The sequence below is a fragment of the Hydra vulgaris genome, chromosome 06 (genome assembly GCF_038396675.1).
Source record: "Hydra vulgaris chromosome 06, alternate assembly HydraT2T_AEP".
NCBI lineage: Eukaryota > Metazoa > Cnidaria > Hydrozoa > Anthoathecata > Hydridae > Hydra > Hydra vulgaris.
Genome location: NC_088925.1, coordinates 34,564,282 through 34,582,500, shown reverse-complemented (window position 1 = coordinate 34,582,500; position 18,219 = coordinate 34,564,282). Strand labels below are relative to the sequence as shown.

The window sequence follows — 18,219 nt, the reverse complement described above, 5'->3', positions numbered from 1 at the left end:
TTCCTATAGAAGATACATTGCATTTGTTAATGAGGAGTTGATTGACAAAAGTGCAAAGAGAATTAGATTCAGGTAGGATTTTATACCATGATCAGGTATTTTTATGTTTCAGGTTTTGGCATGATATTGAGTTTATTTTAATTACTAATAATTGAAGTTTAATTTTAAAAAAAGACATTAATTTAACATAAATCACATATCACTAATCATTTAAAAAATTAGAAGATCTTTTTCATCAACTATTTTTGTAGAAACTTTTATATAAGCTGAACTCATAAAGTACAACAGTAGATATGTGAGGTTAAAGTTCCAACTTTAAATATGCATTTTATGAGCGATTTTGTGCATAATATTTATTACATATTACATTGTGTTACATTGTGTTATATTACATTATGTTTGAAAAAATTTCCTATTTACAATAATCAGAACATATTATTAAATATCATGACTTAATTTTCACATTTTTATTATTTCACATATTTATTTGACATTCTACATCATAAAATGTTTTAATTGATAAATAAATTTTAAAAGATGATTTTATATATATTTTGAAAGGTTTTGTATATAACATGTGATAACTAAAAATCTGGACAAATTAGAAATGGTATAACTTTTTAACGGAGACATCTTTTTTAACAATTTAAAAAGTATAATAACAAAAAACATCTAAACAATAAAAATAAATAGATTTATAAATAAAAATAAATAAATTTATAAGTTTTTCATGCCATGACGACAAACAGTGTCTACTCTTATAAATGTGGCAGCAGCAACCCAATGTACATGTTCTATGTCAATTCTTTTAATTGAAAACTATCCGCTTTTTAAGTTTGCCTAGGTTTTCAGCTTGCCAGTTTTTTTTGTACACTAATCTCTTAAGTTTAGACCAAAAATCTTCAATTGGATGTAATTCTGGCACATTAGCAGGATTATGCTCTTTTGGTACAAATTCAATATTTTTTGCTTTAAAATAACTTTGTACTTTATGTGAATAATGCGATGAAGCTAGATCAGGCCAAAAAACAATATTGTCTTTTTATGATGTTTTTCAATGAATATCTCCAATCTAACAAGACATTTTGAAATAAACACATCTTCATTGACTGCTTGGCCTGACGAAGCAATGTACTGCTGAGAGATTCCCTTTGTAGAGAATGCAATCCGAGCAGGTAATTTTGGCTTAAGTTTGTCTTTTCTTTTTAGCCTTACATCATTTGATGCTGCATTTATGTCAGAAGAGTAAAATCCAGCATTTCCAGAAATATTAGTGTTGCTCAAATAAAAGTATGATTCATCGTCAATAATAACAATTTTTTTCCAAAAAATTGAAACCAACCTGCAGCACTTTAAATGAACAGCTGCTTTTTTAGCCGTTGCTCTTTTTGGTGTTTTAGTTTTTTTACAATAACGAATGCTAGTTTTTTGGTGAATAATTTTGCATATGTACGGTTGTGATACATGAAATCGTTTTGCAAGACCACACTGTGAAATACCATCCTTTTGATCAATCGATTTTTTAAGGCGCTTTATCTCTTTTGCAGGCATCTTTATTACTTTGCGACCATTTCGGACTTTTCTTTCTGGTCCTATATTGTTCCCCTTTTTTTTAAGTATATTATAAATAGTAGATTTTGGTATGTTCTCCATTCAAAAATGATTTACAATAAAGTTTTTGTTGTCATCTTGATGCAAATCCAAAAATGTGTACACTCGTTTTCTAAGGGATTCTTTGTTATAAGCTTTTTTTTTCATTTTTAATTATTCCTAAATAAATTTTTTTTTAATAATACATTTAAAGAAATAAATTTGCAACAAAATAGAAGTGATTGCAATTATATAAAATTTTTCCTTTGTATTTTTACATTTAAGCACACTTTGTCCAGATTTTTAGTTATCAAATGTTATATTACATTATATTTGTTTTATAAAATAAATTATATTTTAAATGATTAATTACTAATATATTTAAAAAATCAACAAGTGTAACAATATCTAAAATAAATAATTATTTTTTGTAAAGCAGAGTTTTTTAAGATTTCTGTTGTTTAGATTTTATTTAGCTAACAAAAGAAATAATTATAACTAACAGAAGACATTACACCTGCATCACACTCTCTACAGTGTACACTTTACAGCATACAATAAAGGTAGAAATATCAGTTAAAACATCATGCATACAATTCAGTATAAAAATATAGTACATTAAATATATGGTTATACAATATATACACAGGAAGAAAAAAAAGGTTTAATTCAAATAATTATTATAGTTTTATAATTTATTAAAATTTATTATTTTTTGTTTAATGGTTATGTTAATATATTATTTGTAATAGATATTTTAATAATAGTTTCTATAGAAAAATTTAAGCTCTATAGATAATTTTAATTTAATGGAGCTTTTATATATGTGTTTTATATATGTAATTTTTATGCATAATTAGTTAATAAAAATAAAATCAATTAAGTTTATTAAATAATAGTGTGTATTTACACCATTTACATATTTTCTTAACATATAAAAATGAATATTCTGAGATATTAATAAGAATTTTATTCTAAATTAGTTTTTTATTTACCAGGTATCTAGATAGCATCAAAAAAATTTTTGCTGCATTAGGTGTGATAGTTTTTCATCAAGTTATGGATCCTTATTACAGACCAAATCAGTTATTTGAAAGCAGTTATTTTGTAAGTAATATTTTTGCATTTCTACTGCAGTCTTATCTGAACTTATTGAATAAAGCCAATATTTTTCTTAGTGCAATCATTTGTTACTTATATGATTTTCACATACTGTATATAATTTTTGAATTTAATAAACAGTTAAATTAATTTGAATTTCCAAATTTTTCTAACAGCAAGAATCTCTCCAATATACTTATATACAGTGCTTGAAGTGGGGTGGGATGCGGCAGGATGCCATCCCATCACCTTTTTATAAAGTATAAATCATCCCACCACCCTTTTATAAATCTCTATATATAACAATGATTAAACGGGACGGTATTTTTAAGACCAGAAAAAGTTAAAAATGTAGCAGCACTCCTTGCATGTTCAACCTATTTGTCAGTTGATGTAGCAGCACACCCTACATGTTCTACATGTTTTTTACCAGTAAAAAATTTAAAATAAAAAGAAGTTTTTTATTTTGATTTAAAAAAAAAAATCCAGTATATAAAGTTGCATTTTTGTGGATTTTTTAAAAACAATTAAAAAGTTAATTAGTTTCCTCAATTAAATTTAATGGTTTTTACATAAGTATACTTAATTTTCTTCTTTAAACATGAAGAGTCATTAAGAGCTGCTTTTTTACTACAAACGGTAAATTTAGATGTCAAACTATAGGATTAAATAGAACAGTGGGATCAACTGTGGTTTAATCTTTTTTTTTTGGCCTTATTGACAAAGTATTTGATGCCTGATAGATAGCAATTGATCCTGTGAAAGTAGCTATGGGAAAGAGCTATGGAAACAATGCAAGTTTAGTGTGCAAGTTTAGTGTGGGAACAAAATCCTCTAACAAATAAATTTCATATGAGGACTATAAAAGAAGAACATATCACAGTGAATTGTAAACATGCTTGAAGTTACTCATTATATTCCTGTTAAAGTCATACCCCCAGAAAACCAAAGAAACCGTGCTTACTCTTTACAATTGGATGTTTTCATGGGCAACCCATTAGTACCTAGAAGTTGTACAAGGGTGCATTACAAACTTCATAACAAGGTTAAGAAAAGACCAATTATTCAGGATGAACTTGTTCTGTTTTCTTTTCATACTGCATTATAATGAATTACTTTTCTTTTTTCTTTTTTTAATGTTTTTTACCTCCCAAGGCTGAGGGGGTCACTAAAGTCATGGAGGATTTTTTTAAATTGATTTATTGTTACAATTCTATTTCAACTGCTTCACTCCGAAACAAGCTTTGGTGAAAAAGGTGGCTGATTGGAGAAACAAGTTACAAAGGTAGTACTAAGGATTTGGTGGGGATTGAACTCAGAATTTATCCTTATATCCTAATGGTATAAGTCTGCATAAGTTAAGGTTTTCTTCTTACTTTCCTATTCACACACAATCTTGTCAAAGAGTTAAAGAATCTTGTTTAAGTAACTGTTGTTAGTAAATAACATTAAGTAAATGTTATTAGTAAATAACATTAAGTAAATGTTATTAGTAAATAACATTAAGTAAATGTTATTAGTAAATAACAAAAAAAGATATTATTTTTATATAGCTTTTAATCTAATATTAATTCTTCAAAATGAGACAAATTTTTAACTTTTACAAAATCAATATTAATTAACTGCATCATGAAAACAAAGACTAAAAATTTAATAATTTATTAATTATTTTAATTAATAATATAATCACTTGTAATAAAAATTGTAAAGAGCAACACTGTCTTTTTATTATTTGTAGGGTTTGTTTTCAGCAAACCCAACAAGGCAGCAGGGCAAAGACTAAGAAAAAAAAACTCTGACTTAAAATTCCCCTGCCTTGAGGCTCTTGGTTGAATAAAAGCTAGAGATGGTGTCTCAATAAAAATACTAATCTTGGGCAGATGGTAACTGTATCCAGCTACTGTCTTGCAGAAGGCTTCTTTACAGGTGAGCAGAATAATTCTGTTGACCATTCTCACGCCCTTTCTTCCTCTATTAGACTGATGTAGATGAAGCCTGTGTTACATTTTTTTTTTTTGCTTTGGATGATGAATGCTGAATCTTCTTGACTCTACTCATAGAATTTTGCTTGTGCCTTCTTGATAGTGGCTATGTAACTCTTTCTGTTATCTCTTAATAAGGGTACAGCTCTAAAATTTAATTTAATGGTTCTAAGGTCAGCTGGTAGTAAAGTTTCCCGAACTCTGTGGTAGCTATCAGAGAGGATGATTTCATCAACAGCTGTAAAATATCAGAGTATTAATAGTGTTGTGTTGCGCATGGATGGTGTACCATGGTGGTAGTACTTTTTGATGTGCATTTTCGAGGCCACATAAGTAGCTCTATGTTACCTTACTTTGGGTTAATTAGCAGGACAACTGCACAGCTTAGGATGATGCCCTCTATCTACAATTGACTCAAGTTCTCTTTAAACTCAAACCATGCCCAAAATAACCAAAAATATTAAACATAAAAACCATCACAACCACCTTACTGTTTTAATATATCTTTCACAAGTATTCATGGACTTTGAAGTAACTTTCCATCAGTAGACTCTTATATCTTGTAAACTTTACCAGGTTTGCTTGCTTTTTATGAGACAAATTTAAATTTAGCTGTTCCTTCTTTAGATCTTAGTATTAATGGGTACTATCTTTTGATTTACAAAAACTTTAATAGTCATATGCTTGGCTTGGGTATATACATATGTATCAATTCACCTATTTGTCAAAAAATCAGGTTGAATCCTCTGACAATTCTTTTATGTGCTTCCACTTAGCACCTCTTCACTCCTCATCTTTGTCTAAATCTTGTATCTTATCTCAGAAGTTCTAAAAACTTTAAAAAAAATTTCAACAGCATCATTAACAAAATTAAGTCTAATATTCTATCTCTAATTTATAGGACTGATCTTATTACACCCAAGGATAAGGCAGAACTATTTGCAAAGAAATTCTTTTCTATTTTGACTCTTGAATCTTATGACCATACTCTTCCTGTTATTCCAGCTAAACAGGTTAATCCATTTTTAGACATTCAAAACACTCCAGCTTCCGTTGCTAAAGTCGTATCTCAATTAAACTCTTCTACAACAATCTTGATTTAAAAAAATGTTTTCCTCTTTAACTCTCTCTAAACTATTTAATAAGTGTTTGACTAAATCTTGTTATCCAGGTGGAAATATTTTGACCCCTCTAACTATTGTCTGATCAGTCTTCTCTCTATCATTATGGGCTTCGATCTCTTTTTTCTATAGCTAACTTGCTAATTGCTGTGACTGAAGATTCTATCATACATTAGATATAGGCAGCAAGGTTAGGGCTTTTGCTTTTGACATATTTAAAGCTTTCAATAAAATTTGCCATGTTGGTCTACTCAATAAGCTTGTTTCATATGTTTTATCTGGTAAAATTTTTGAGATTATCAAAGCATTTCTTTCTAATTACGGTAATAAATTTAGGGGTACCTCAAGGTTCTATCCTTGGTTCTGTTTCGTTTCTTATCTACATTAGTGATCTTCCTGAAATCTTACATCTAAAGTGGTTCTAATTGCTGACAACTCAACTTTACTCCTGTCTTGACAAAAAGTCTTCTCTTTGATTGATTGCATAGAACAGGCAGATCTTGAATCTGATCTCACTTCTGTAACAGATTGGGGCTTGCAGTAGCTTGTGCATTTTAACTCCAACAAAGTTCAGTTATTTACTGCAAACAACTATCGCAACACTGTCGACATTCCTATATTAATGAATGGCAACCCTCTCAATCTAAATATTCCCCTTTTGACCATTGTACTTATTGGGACATTTGAATTTGCAAGTTCTTCTATTTTCTTGTTAATTTCTTTTTGCTGTTTGTGTTATTTATTTTTATCTTTTGAGTTGTTTCAATAACTATTTTTTACACAAAAGAAAAGTACATGCCTCAACTAACAATAAAAATATTCATAGGGAAATGTACATGTTACTTCAACTGTTTCAATTTTTGTATGAACAGATTTTCTCATCAAGTTATTTGTAATTATTTATTATTTTTTAGGAAAAGCCATTTATGTTGCGTATCACTGAAATGTCACTCATTTACTATGTGCAGTTTACTCGTTATGTTATTGTATGGTGCATTAGTGTAAGTTTGTATAAAATTTAAATTTGTTTAAATTATTAGTTTATAAAATATTCTAATTATAATTTGTTTAAATTGATAGTTTAAAAAAATTTGAATTTAAATATATTATAGAAGACTACCTAGAGTAGATACATAACAGTAGTATTTATTAGGTTTAATTGTTTATATTTTAATAGGAAAGTGTTTGTATGGTAATAGGAATAAGTTATAATGGAATGGATGAAAAAGGAAATGCAAAGTGGAATGGTGTTCAAAATTTCAAGTTCAGAAAGTTTGTGTTTGGAGCTTTTTTTCAGGTTTTTACCTTATGCTGAAAATGTTTCTTTATTTTTTTTTGATTGTTGTTATTTCAATATTTTCATACCAACTTTGTAATACTATAAAATACACCGATTGAGCTTTGTAATATGCCATTATAAAACTCTAAGGTTTAGGAATCCGAGACACTGCTGCAGAGTTAAGAATAGAAACATTTCATATCAGCTAACTTAACTTGAGAAAGCAAAGTATAAACATATATCAAGAGCTTTCAAATGAAATTTAATCAATTATAAAGCAGACTTTTAAAAACAAATTTTTATATAAAGATGCCGAAAATTAGTTGTGCCATAATTGGTTGTACAAATATTATATATAGGTTGAATAAGTGGAAAAAAGAAGTATACAATGAATACTAACAAAATATAAACAGAGAGGAACATTCATTATGTGAAAGGCCATTTTTATTATATAAGTTTCCAGCAGCAAAGCAAAAAAATAAAGACAGTTATGGATTAAAGCTTTAAAAAGAAAGTCAATAAATAAGGCATTATGGCTGCCAAGAGGTAGTGGTATACTCTATACACTCTTTTGATGGAATTCTTTCAGCTGCAAACCTTGCGCCTAATTTATGTCTTGGATATGAACAAGAAGTTAAAAAATCTAGAAGAAACTTGTTCAAACAGCCTATAATATATCATATATATATATATATATATATATATATATATATATATATATATATATATATATATATATATATATATATATATATATATATATATATATATATATATATATATATATATATATCATTAAAAAGAAACTAAACTACTAAGAAGAAACTTGACCAACTGCAGTTACTAATTTTAGTGATATTTCAACAGATTTAAAAAAAGAAAATAATTTACCAATAACAAATGTATCACTATCTGATCATTTATATTGTTCTATACAATCAAGTAAAGTTTGCAAAGATGTGTTGACAAGAGCAATTTAATTGAACCACTTATCAGTAAAGTAAATGAGTTAACATTAACTTGCAAAAATTAAAGTGTCAAAAGTTATTTGATGGTGTTAAAAGTTCAGTATTTACATGGAGGAAAATTAAAACTGAACTAAAATGAAATACTAAAATGAACTTTTACACTGGTTTATCAACAATCAAATTATTTGAGAATTTATTTTTATTAATCAAACCAAATTTTCTAATATTTATTGGTCTGGTCCAAAAAGTTTTACTTATTCTAAAAACAAGAAAAAACATGCTTCAATGAAAAAATCACAAATCACAAGTTTTTACTTGTTTTAATACAATTAAGATTAGGACTTCTAAATCAAGGTCGATCACTTTGGAATGTACTCAGCCTGTGTTTACATACATTCACAACTTGGATTTAAATGTTAAGTCAATTTTTTAGACAAGCGTTAGTTAAATGGTTTCCTCGTGAAACTATTTGTAACGATATGCCACCTGTTTTTGTGAAAGCCAGTTATCAAAAATGTAGAGTTGTTCTTGGTTGTGCATTTTATTTCTATATTATTGTTAAAGTTAGTTATTTGTAAGATATATGCTTTATCTTTATCTAATGCAAAAAGTATATATATTATGTTTCTATGAAATTACAGTTTTTTAAACTTTTTTGGTATTCAACTTGTAATTTTCCTATATTTTATTAACGAATATTTTAAAAAAGGTCAATAACTGAGGTCAATAAATATAATAGAGATTTATTGGTTAATTGGTGATTGAATAAATTACTTAATAATCTCAGTCGGAGGTTGAATAAATTACTCATAAAGGAGCAGGGGCAATTCTACACCCTATACCCCCCCCCCCCCCCCACCTACCCTGTAAAATTGCCACTGCGCAAGAGGAGTGAAAATAGAAACAGTGTATCATATTACCCATCATAACATGAGAAAACGAAGTACAAAAGTCACAGCAGAAACTTCTAAATAAAATTCAATCAATTAAAAAGGAGACCATAAAAACAAATTATATGTAAAAGTGGTGAAAGTATTCTTATAGGTATGGTTGTACAAATAGTTGCATATAGGTTAACAAGTTGGTTGCATATAGGTTAACAAGTGTTAAGAAAAACTTTGTAAATTTTTCTATTGAAATTGCTTCCATCAACATTACACTTAACATTTTATCCACCAATATTACAATAAAAACTTCATCAATAAATCTCACAGTATTATATATTTTATTTGCAAACACAATATAGTTAGAGGCAGATAATTAAGAGAGAGGCAAAAGTAGAGGCAAAAAAACTCAGTTTTTAAAAATCTACAAAAAACACAAACGTATTATGAAAAAAAAGTTTTTTTTCAAGATTTAGAGTAGGTGCTAAAAATTGATTTAAAATACTATTTTTTATAATAATAAATTTCTCCCTTTACAAATTCCACAAAGGCACATCAAAGTTAATTTTATCTACAACTTGTATCTACAACAACACTTGGTAACAACCATTTGTGACATACATTGGGTGTAATAAGTATGGTTAGTTTTAAGTTTTACATCAACACCCTTTTTATGATGTCCCTTCATAAAACACACTTCACTGCTTTACTTCAAACCTCACTGCTTCAACTTCCATCGTATCACCATATTTTAAGACTGAAACACTGGGGTTAGTAAATGTCAGTCCTGATATTTTTTGGTTAAGTGATCAAAACTTGTGGTATCCATCAACAATTTAATTTTCTCCATATTTGTTGCTACCTTTTGAGCTTTAGAGTTATAACACTTTTAGTCATACTGGTTTTCATTTTCATTTTGACTCTGTGTTACTACTTCAATTTGATATTCTCAGCTGACATGTTTACTTTTAAACTCTTAAAAAATTCAGCAAGTCAAAGAGAATGAAATTGCATTGTTAATGCTTGGCAAATCAATTGGTGGCATATCAACTTTTCTGAAAACTTCACAAATAAAGTCTATTTTTGACTTTGAAATAACAGTATATAAAATGCTTGTGGTATATAAAATGCTAAGTAGTATATAAAAAGCTTTTTAAAAAAAAGTTAACCCATGCCAGTCATGCATGTAAAATGACAGGCTTTTATTTTAGTCCTTTTTTTTTAATATCAACCACAGTTTATGATATGTATCATTGATAGATAATGATTTCCGACATTCTGATTTAAATATACAGTAATTAAATATACAGTAATTACCTGTTAAATTATAATACTTAATACTTAGCTGCATGCTTTTGATTTTTTATCTCAAGTCTTTAATTTCAAATTCTGATGGGTTAAACATTAAATAATTAAATATATCTTGATATAACAACATTGGCCAGATTGGCATACCCTCTTGTTCGTCCATCTTGCCATCAAGAATTTTAAACAAATCAGGTATCTGCATATTGTCTAATTTCAGTTTTAAATTATATTATTTTAAATCTGCTTTAACATCTACTGCTGTTTTTACTGGTTTTCATTGTTTTCCATTGCAGCAAATACACAAGTCTCTAGCTCTTCTATTTTACCATTTAATTTTATTCCCTTTAATTTCAAATTTTTAACTCTTCTACTTTCATCTTTGAAATCATATCATACTCTATAATTAAATTTTATAGTAAATATTTTTTTTAGCAGTAAGATGTTTATACTTCATTTTCTCAAGTATTGTTATGAATAATAGAATCTTTTTACTCCTCCTATTAGAGTCTAGACCTCTTAAAAAATGATGTATTTTAAATTCACTCAATTAGTGTATTAAAAAAGTAATTACTACACTCCCTCTCTGCTCTCCATCTTACATAGTGATTTACCTTTAAAGTGTATTTATTATAATATATAAATATATAATTGGTTTTGTCAATAGTATATTGATTTATTAACATATTAATATTTATTATATAATTGTATAAGTATATTAATATAAAAGTTATATTTTTATAAACGTATATTATAACACTCTTTCCTGGTTTTTAACCAACAAAAGTGATTTCACTGTGCTCTCCTGAGACCGCCAGGATAAATTTTGGTTTACTCTAAAAAATTTTGTTTATTTACTGTTATTGGGTTAAATAAAGTATTTTAAAATAATTTTTAAAATCTAAACTAACTTTTAAACATAGAAATTTTAGATTTAATTAATTAAATTGCTAAAATAAATTATGTAGTTTTATGATTACGTCATCTATTGAAATTGGTACAAAATGTTGCAATACAGATAAAAATAACTATTATTACAGTTAAAAGCGATCATATAAAACTTATATTTTTTGTCAAAATTAAATGATTGGATTGAGAAAATATCCCAAATTAACAGACAAAAACTCAGAAGATCATCTGATATTCTGAACAGATCACAACAAATAATCAAGATATTATTGATAAAATTATTACAAAGATATGTCCTCGTTGCTTTTTTACAATAGGTATGATTTCTTTAAACAAATTTAAAATATTGTATAACTTAAAGAGATGCAAAAAAACACGTTTTTTTGCTATCATATTTTTTCACCCAAAAAAAAATATGTTTTTTTGGAGTTTTTTTTGGCTTTTAATGATCCTTTTAATGTTTTTGTTTACTTACTTTTAACTTTTTTTAAATGTTTCCAACTTATCTAAAATGTTTCTATTTAGTGTTCTGTTTGAGTATTTTAGATTCTATATTAGATTATATTCAAATTAATCTATTTTAATTAAAGTGTGAACAGAGTTTGCAAGAGTTAAATTACTGATTTTTTTATTGCTAAAGTGGTTAACAAATTATTTGTTCTTTTCTGAAATTAAATGTTAACAAATTTAATTTATTTGGAATTGGAGAAATAAAATTAAAAAACAAAAAGCATAAAGTAAGATAGCAAAATTTTAAAAAAAGACATTAAAACTATGCAAAACTTATACAATACTTATAAATTTTTCAATGCAATGTTATTTCATTTATAAATTAAAAAACTTTGTTTATAAATTAAAAAAGTTTTCATTCATTCAAATTAAAAAACTAGTTTTCATTCTGTTAAAACATTTGTTTTTAATGTTATGAAAAAATTGTTTTGAACTCAAAAAACATATCTACATAAAAAAACAAACAAAAAAAGGACAAATCTTTACTTATGATGTCTCTGTATTTTATAAAATGTTTCTTTAAATAATTTTTTTCAGTTTTATATTAGCTAATTATTAGTAAGTCATTGAAGAACAATTATTAAAGTTATTTGATGAACATTTGAAGAACTTGTAAAACAATACAGATAAATGGTATATTAAATAGGAGAAAGACAAAGTCTTTTAATAAATACCACTTGAAAACACATTTTTTAGGTGATATTTAAATGTTAAAGTTAAAAGTGTTAAAGCAGTTAGTTAAAAAAATACACAAAAAAACCTTTGGTTTTTTGAGCCGTGGTAAAATAGTAAACAAGGTATTTTTAAGTCTTGAATTTCTTACAAAAACCAGACTTTTTTTACTTTTCAACAGAATGTCTAAAAAACTATTGTGCACTAAAACATAGTTATTTAAACAACTAAATTAAATTACAAGAACAGTTTTCATATTACTAATCTCTATTAAGTTCTTCATTAAAATTAACTATAAAAAAAAAATTTGGGAAACTTTTTTGATTTTTATGGGGATCTGCTACATTAAGCACTTGAAAGGCAATGCTAATAAAGTCATACGCTAAAGAAAAGAATGAACCCCATCCCCCCACAATAAATATCAACCAATTTTTTAAATTATTTCAGCCCCCAAAATAAGGAAAAAAGTTATTTATAAAAAATAAAAAATAAAAAATAAAAAAAACGACTCACATCTCTTATAACTTAATATTTTATTTCATAAACTATTTCTTCAATTATTGTTTAAAAAAAAAAAATTAAATTTAGTAAATAGTCAATGCATAGGTTATGATAGACCTATTAAATATTAGCATATTATTTTTATATGTTTTACAAATATAATAGTATCAGAGTTTTTCCTACTTTAAATTTCTATTTAGGCAAAGGATTTCTCACTTTTGCTGTACGAGTGAATCTGTAAAAAACCTAATTATGTTGGCTGGAGGTCTTGGAAATGTATCCAGTGAGCAAGTTGCTCCTGGGGTTCTCAAAATAAAAATGAAAAGAGGCAAACAACCTTCTTGTTGTTGTTGGCACTCCTGATCATAAATGTAGCAGAGCATCCGTTAAAAAGTTATCTCTAGAAACTGTAATGGAAATCTCTAATACTCTAAATCTGAGTAAAAGAAAGACTAAGCTACTTTGTAAACATATGCGACAAAACTCAGGGAAGAAAATGTTAGAACCCAATATATCAACTCAGATAGAGGAGCTGCATAACATATTTTCAGATTTTTATGATGTCCAAACATTCATTTCAGGGATGAAGAGATAAGTCACAGTATTTGTAAAAATATTTGGTATTTGTAAAAGATACTTCTGATTTAATTCTTTGTATGATTAATGAAAGAGGTTTGAATCCTTATTGCACTATTGCTAGGATTTCCAATGATGGTGGACAGGGTTTTTTTAAATACGTCATAAATGTTTTTGATCCACTATGTAAACATACAACTTCAGAAAGTCTTGATTAATGTAATTGATCCAATGTAAAAAGATCATTGGTTTTGGTTTTAGTTGAAGATATTTTAGAGCATAATGGTAATCTTAGCAAACTATTGAAACCACTAGCTCTGTGTGATGTAAAATATTCAATAGCATTTTATCTAAAATGTGGTAACTCTTTATTTGGTTTAAACAGTCACAGCGGCAAGTATGCATTTCTCTGGTGTGAAGGGGAAAGCATTCTTGAAAGCAGAAAAAAAAGAACATTAGGTTCAATTGATATCAACTACAACAAGTTTGTTAAAGATGGATGCAAAAAAAATCGCATGATGGAATTTAAAAACTGTATTTCTCCTAGAGTTGTGTATCTTGATGAACCTCTAGAAACTTTAGTAGAACATCTCATTCTTCCACCAGAGTTTCACATTTTTATTTGTATTACTTCTATGTTTGTAAAAATTTTAATTACATTGTGGTCTGATTTTGATTTGTGGCTAAAGTCGAATTATATAATCTTTAGAGATTACCGTGAAACTAGTTTGGATGGTAGCAATTCACAGAGGCTTTTAGATAAATTAGATAATTTAGAAGTTAGCCTTGTAAGTGCAGCCTCTATATTACCAAATATGATATTTCTCCCACCTAAGCTGTCTTAAAAAGTTTTCAATTGTTAAAACAAAAGGTTTTAGCATGTTTATTAGAGAATCTATTGCTGAATCAGTTTTAGATTTTAAAAAAGCTTTCGAAAATCTGCAGCTTCATCTTCTGTAAAAGTTACCAATTAAATATTAGATGGAAAACTACCAATTAAAAATTAGATGGAAAGTTCATATTTTACTATTTTATTATGTTCCTTTTCTTCAGCATAGTCAGTTTGGACTTGGTGTATATGCCAGTGTAAAGTGCTCACCACTATCACTATCAAGTATGGAAGTGATATTAGCGTTGTTTGGATCACAATGATACTGCAAAACAGCTTAAGAAAAGTGTGATTGAGTTTGGTATAAACAGTTTCAAGTAGTCCTTTTCTCTTCTTTTTAAAACTTTTAATTATTGTGAACTTTGAATTGAATTATTTTATAAGGAATTTCAATACTTCATGTTAAACTGTTAAATTTATTGCATTGTCGTTATATTGTTAACTCTGGAATACATCTCAATTTTATTATAAAATATCTAATTTTTTCATTTCAAAGTTGTATTCTTTTAACAAAAATTGTTTTAGAGGTGTTATACCCTATTAATTTTTAAAAAAATCCCCGCCCTCCCCATATTACCCCCTCCATAAGCTATTTTAGGTAAAAACTATTTTTACAAAAAAAATGTTTAAAAGTTAGTTAAGATTTTAAAAATTATTTTAAAACACTTACCTAAACCCAATATTAATAATTAAACAAAAAAATTAGAGTAAACCAAAATTTACCCTGGCGGTCTCAGGAGAGCACAGTGATTTACTGCATTATTAGGCTCATTTGTTACATTAAAAAGCATTTTTGCTCAGTAATAATTCAAAAAAAAAAAGTACATAATTTATGGCTCAGATTATATGATACCATGGAGATTTACTAAAAATGATATGATTTAAAAAAAAACACTCTGTAATGATTGTTACGCAAACAATTCTCTATTTTTTATTTTAATTAATATTTATAAGGAGTTTTTATTTTTTTGTATTATAATTTTTTATTTTATATAATTATAATTTTTTTTTTAAGGACATTATAGAGGGCTTCAATATTAGCACAAACTTGTGGTCTGGAAGGTTGATTTTTTTTGTGTGTGTGTATCTGTGTAAACATGTTGTTGCAAATTTAATTTGGAAAAAATACTGACAAAAATGTTGTTTTACAGGTATATTTTCCGCCGACTTCGTTTTATGAGAAGTAAACTTGCTTCTCATGTTTTAACATTGGTTTTCCTTGCTGTTTGGCATGGTTTTTACATAGGATACTTCATTATGTTTGCAATGGAGTTTTTGAGTGTTATTATGGAAAGACAAGTATAATTTATGTTATATAGCTTAATTGTATTTTTTATAACATATATATATTGTTAGCTCCTTATTTTCTTACTTTGATTTAAATCATTTTTCAATATTCAGGTTTGCAGTGTTTTTAAAAAGTTGTGTGGCTATTCATATAATGAATTACCGATTTTATTAAAAACTGTTGTTCAATTATTTGGTGCAATGATGAAGTTTTATATGTGCGGCTTTTTTGCTATGTCATTTATTTTGCTTAGGTGGAGAAGAATCAAAGTGGTTAGTTTTATTACCATTTGCGTAATGGAAAATTAATAACTTTATTGATTGAAAATTTTTCAATTAAAAATCATGATTTTTTTTGGTCAATTATAACGTGACAATTGTTCGTACATTGACTGACAGCTTAGTATATTATTTTTTTATTGTATTGTACTTCATTATGTTGTACTTATTATTGTATAGGTTTATGAAGACGTCTACTATTGGCCACTTATTATTATTGGTGTATGGTTTACATGTGCACATCCAATTTTGTTGGTGTTGTCTAAAATGATAAAGAAACAGTATGTTTTTATTGTCTGATATTTTTATTGTCTATTAATGTTTGCTGTGTTCAAGAATCTCAAAGATTTCTTTTTTGTTGAGTTTAAAAATCTCAAGTATTTGATTAACTTGTAAGCAAGTTTTATTCTTAAGTCTCTTTTTTCTTAAATAGGTTCAAGATAGAAAAAAAAGAATGATTCACAGTAAACCTTTGGTAACAGATGTTTTAGCTATTGTTATAAATAAATATTAAGTTTTTAAAATTTATAAATTATATAGTTTTGATATAAAAATAATGAGTATTAGATATTGAATATAAAATCTTTTTCTTTAGTTTTAGAAGTTTTAATTAAACTTCTTAATAATAAAATAATTTTTCATTTGATGTTATTAATAATATTAAACTTTTTAAAAACATACGTGTAATTTTTAAATACCACATATTCTTTATAAAATATTTGAATAATATATAACTTAATAATATATAAATTAATAATATTAAACTTTTTAAAAACATACGTGTAATTTTTAAATACCACATATTCTTTATAAAATATTTGAAAGTTTTTATAAGTATAAATAAAATTATTTATACTTATAAAAATTTTATAGTTTTAAAAGTATAAATAAAATTTATTTAAAAAAATTAGGGTTTTATTAATTTATAGTTTTTAAAAGTAAAAATAGAAAATTTTATTAAGTATTTATAATATTTGTAACACTTTTTTGAACTTAGATTTTTAGAACGTGTTTTCTTTTTCAGACTATATTTTAACATGCTTTCAATCTGTGTCTAATATTTAAGATAGGTTTTTAAGATTTTAATATTGCAACTGTTATTTCAGTATTTTAAACTAGTTTTTGATTCTCGTTTTAACTGTCGTTTTTAACATTTGTAACTGGTTTTAGTAATAAAATTGCATTTTTATATTATTACGGATTTTTAATATTTATAATTGATTTAAAATATTTAAGACTGTTTTTAAATATTTGTAACTTATTTTTAGTACTTGGTTTTTAATACCTCTAGCTGTAAGATACTAATAATTATTACACGAAGTTGTAAAAAGTTGAAAACTCCTGTTACCCACTGGAATAATATAAACATTAACAGTTTTAAATTTTGACAAAACTGTGTATTTTTTCAACAGAACCACCCTTAGTATATTAAATTTGTCAAATTTTTTTGTTTCAAGTAATTATGCCCTAAACTAGTGACGATTATAAACTACAATTAGGGCAGCGATCCAATAGTATGGTGTATTTAACAATACTGGGGTTCCGATGCAAACTCAATATGGAACCCCTAACGTTTTTTACCCTACTTTTTATTAATTTGTATAAATTTGTAAATACAAATTTCTTATGTATTATATTTTGGCTATTTTGTATTGTTTTATTGCTAAAATAAGTCCTAATGCACGGCCCTAATACATTTTAAAAATTCAATTGCTGAGTTGCGTGGTTTTGAAGAACAATCTGCAAGTTTACTATTTTTTTTTTTTTTTTACTTATAATTCTTATTCCAAAACTCAAGGGTTTTGGAATAAGGGTTTTGCGGTAGTGGTGTAGTGGTAAAGCGCTCGCTTCTTAAGCGAGAGGTTCGGAGTTCGATCCCCACCACGTCCCTAGTAGTACCACGCTTAACTTGTTTCTCCGCGCAGCGGCCTTGTTCTTCAAGGTTCGTATTTCGGAGTTATAGAGTTGAGAGAGGGTTATAACCACTATTAAGTAGCCTCCTCATCTGTAGTGGCCTTCTCGGCCTTGAGGAGGTGAATAAAAAAAACAAAAAAAACGAAAGGGTATATGTTTTTAAATTATTTTATATTTATTTTATATTGCATTTACCGTTTTTCTTTTTTCTCCAAAAACAGTGCTTTATATAATTGGGTATGGTTATTTTTTGGCTATTTGTAGTGAGTTCGTGTTTAATGCGCGAGGTAAAACATAGGTAGTGGTGATGTCAATCTCACAGGATAAACTAATTATTGTTGCTAAATCTAAAGAAGTGGTTCTGAAATGTTTATCTGCTAATACTTAAACTACGTTTTAAATAATGAATTAAATAAACATTGCTTTTCTTTTTTTTTTTGCCTTATATCATT

At 26.8% G+C, this 18,219-nt stretch overlaps 1 protein-coding gene across 1 annotated transcript in view; it reads left to right on the top strand.

Annotated features, from left to right (window-relative positions):
• LOC100202190 (lysophospholipid acyltransferase 5) overlaps nucleotides 1–16,424 on the top strand; it is a 29,998-nt gene extending 13,574 nt beyond the window's left edge. Inside the window, exons 9-17 of the mRNA XM_065799936.1 lie at nucleotides 1–72; nucleotides 2,589–2,697; nucleotides 6,709–6,795; nucleotides 6,972–7,091; nucleotides 15,303–15,349; nucleotides 15,439–15,586; nucleotides 15,689–15,847; nucleotides 16,034–16,134; nucleotides 16,287–16,424. The exon at nucleotides 1–72 is cut by the window's left edge and continues 2 nt beyond it. Coding sequence (XP_065656008.1) covers nucleotides 1–72; nucleotides 2,589–2,697; nucleotides 6,709–6,795; nucleotides 6,972–7,091; nucleotides 15,303–15,349; nucleotides 15,439–15,586; nucleotides 15,689–15,847; nucleotides 16,034–16,134; nucleotides 16,287–16,311 — 868 coding nt within the window. The 3' untranslated portion in view covers nucleotides 16,312–16,424. The remainder of the gene's footprint in view (nucleotides 73–2,588; nucleotides 2,698–6,708; nucleotides 6,796–6,971; nucleotides 7,092–15,302; nucleotides 15,350–15,438; nucleotides 15,587–15,688; nucleotides 15,848–16,033; nucleotides 16,135–16,286) is intronic.
• The last annotated feature ends 1,795 nt before the right edge of the window (nucleotides 16,425–18,219 follow it).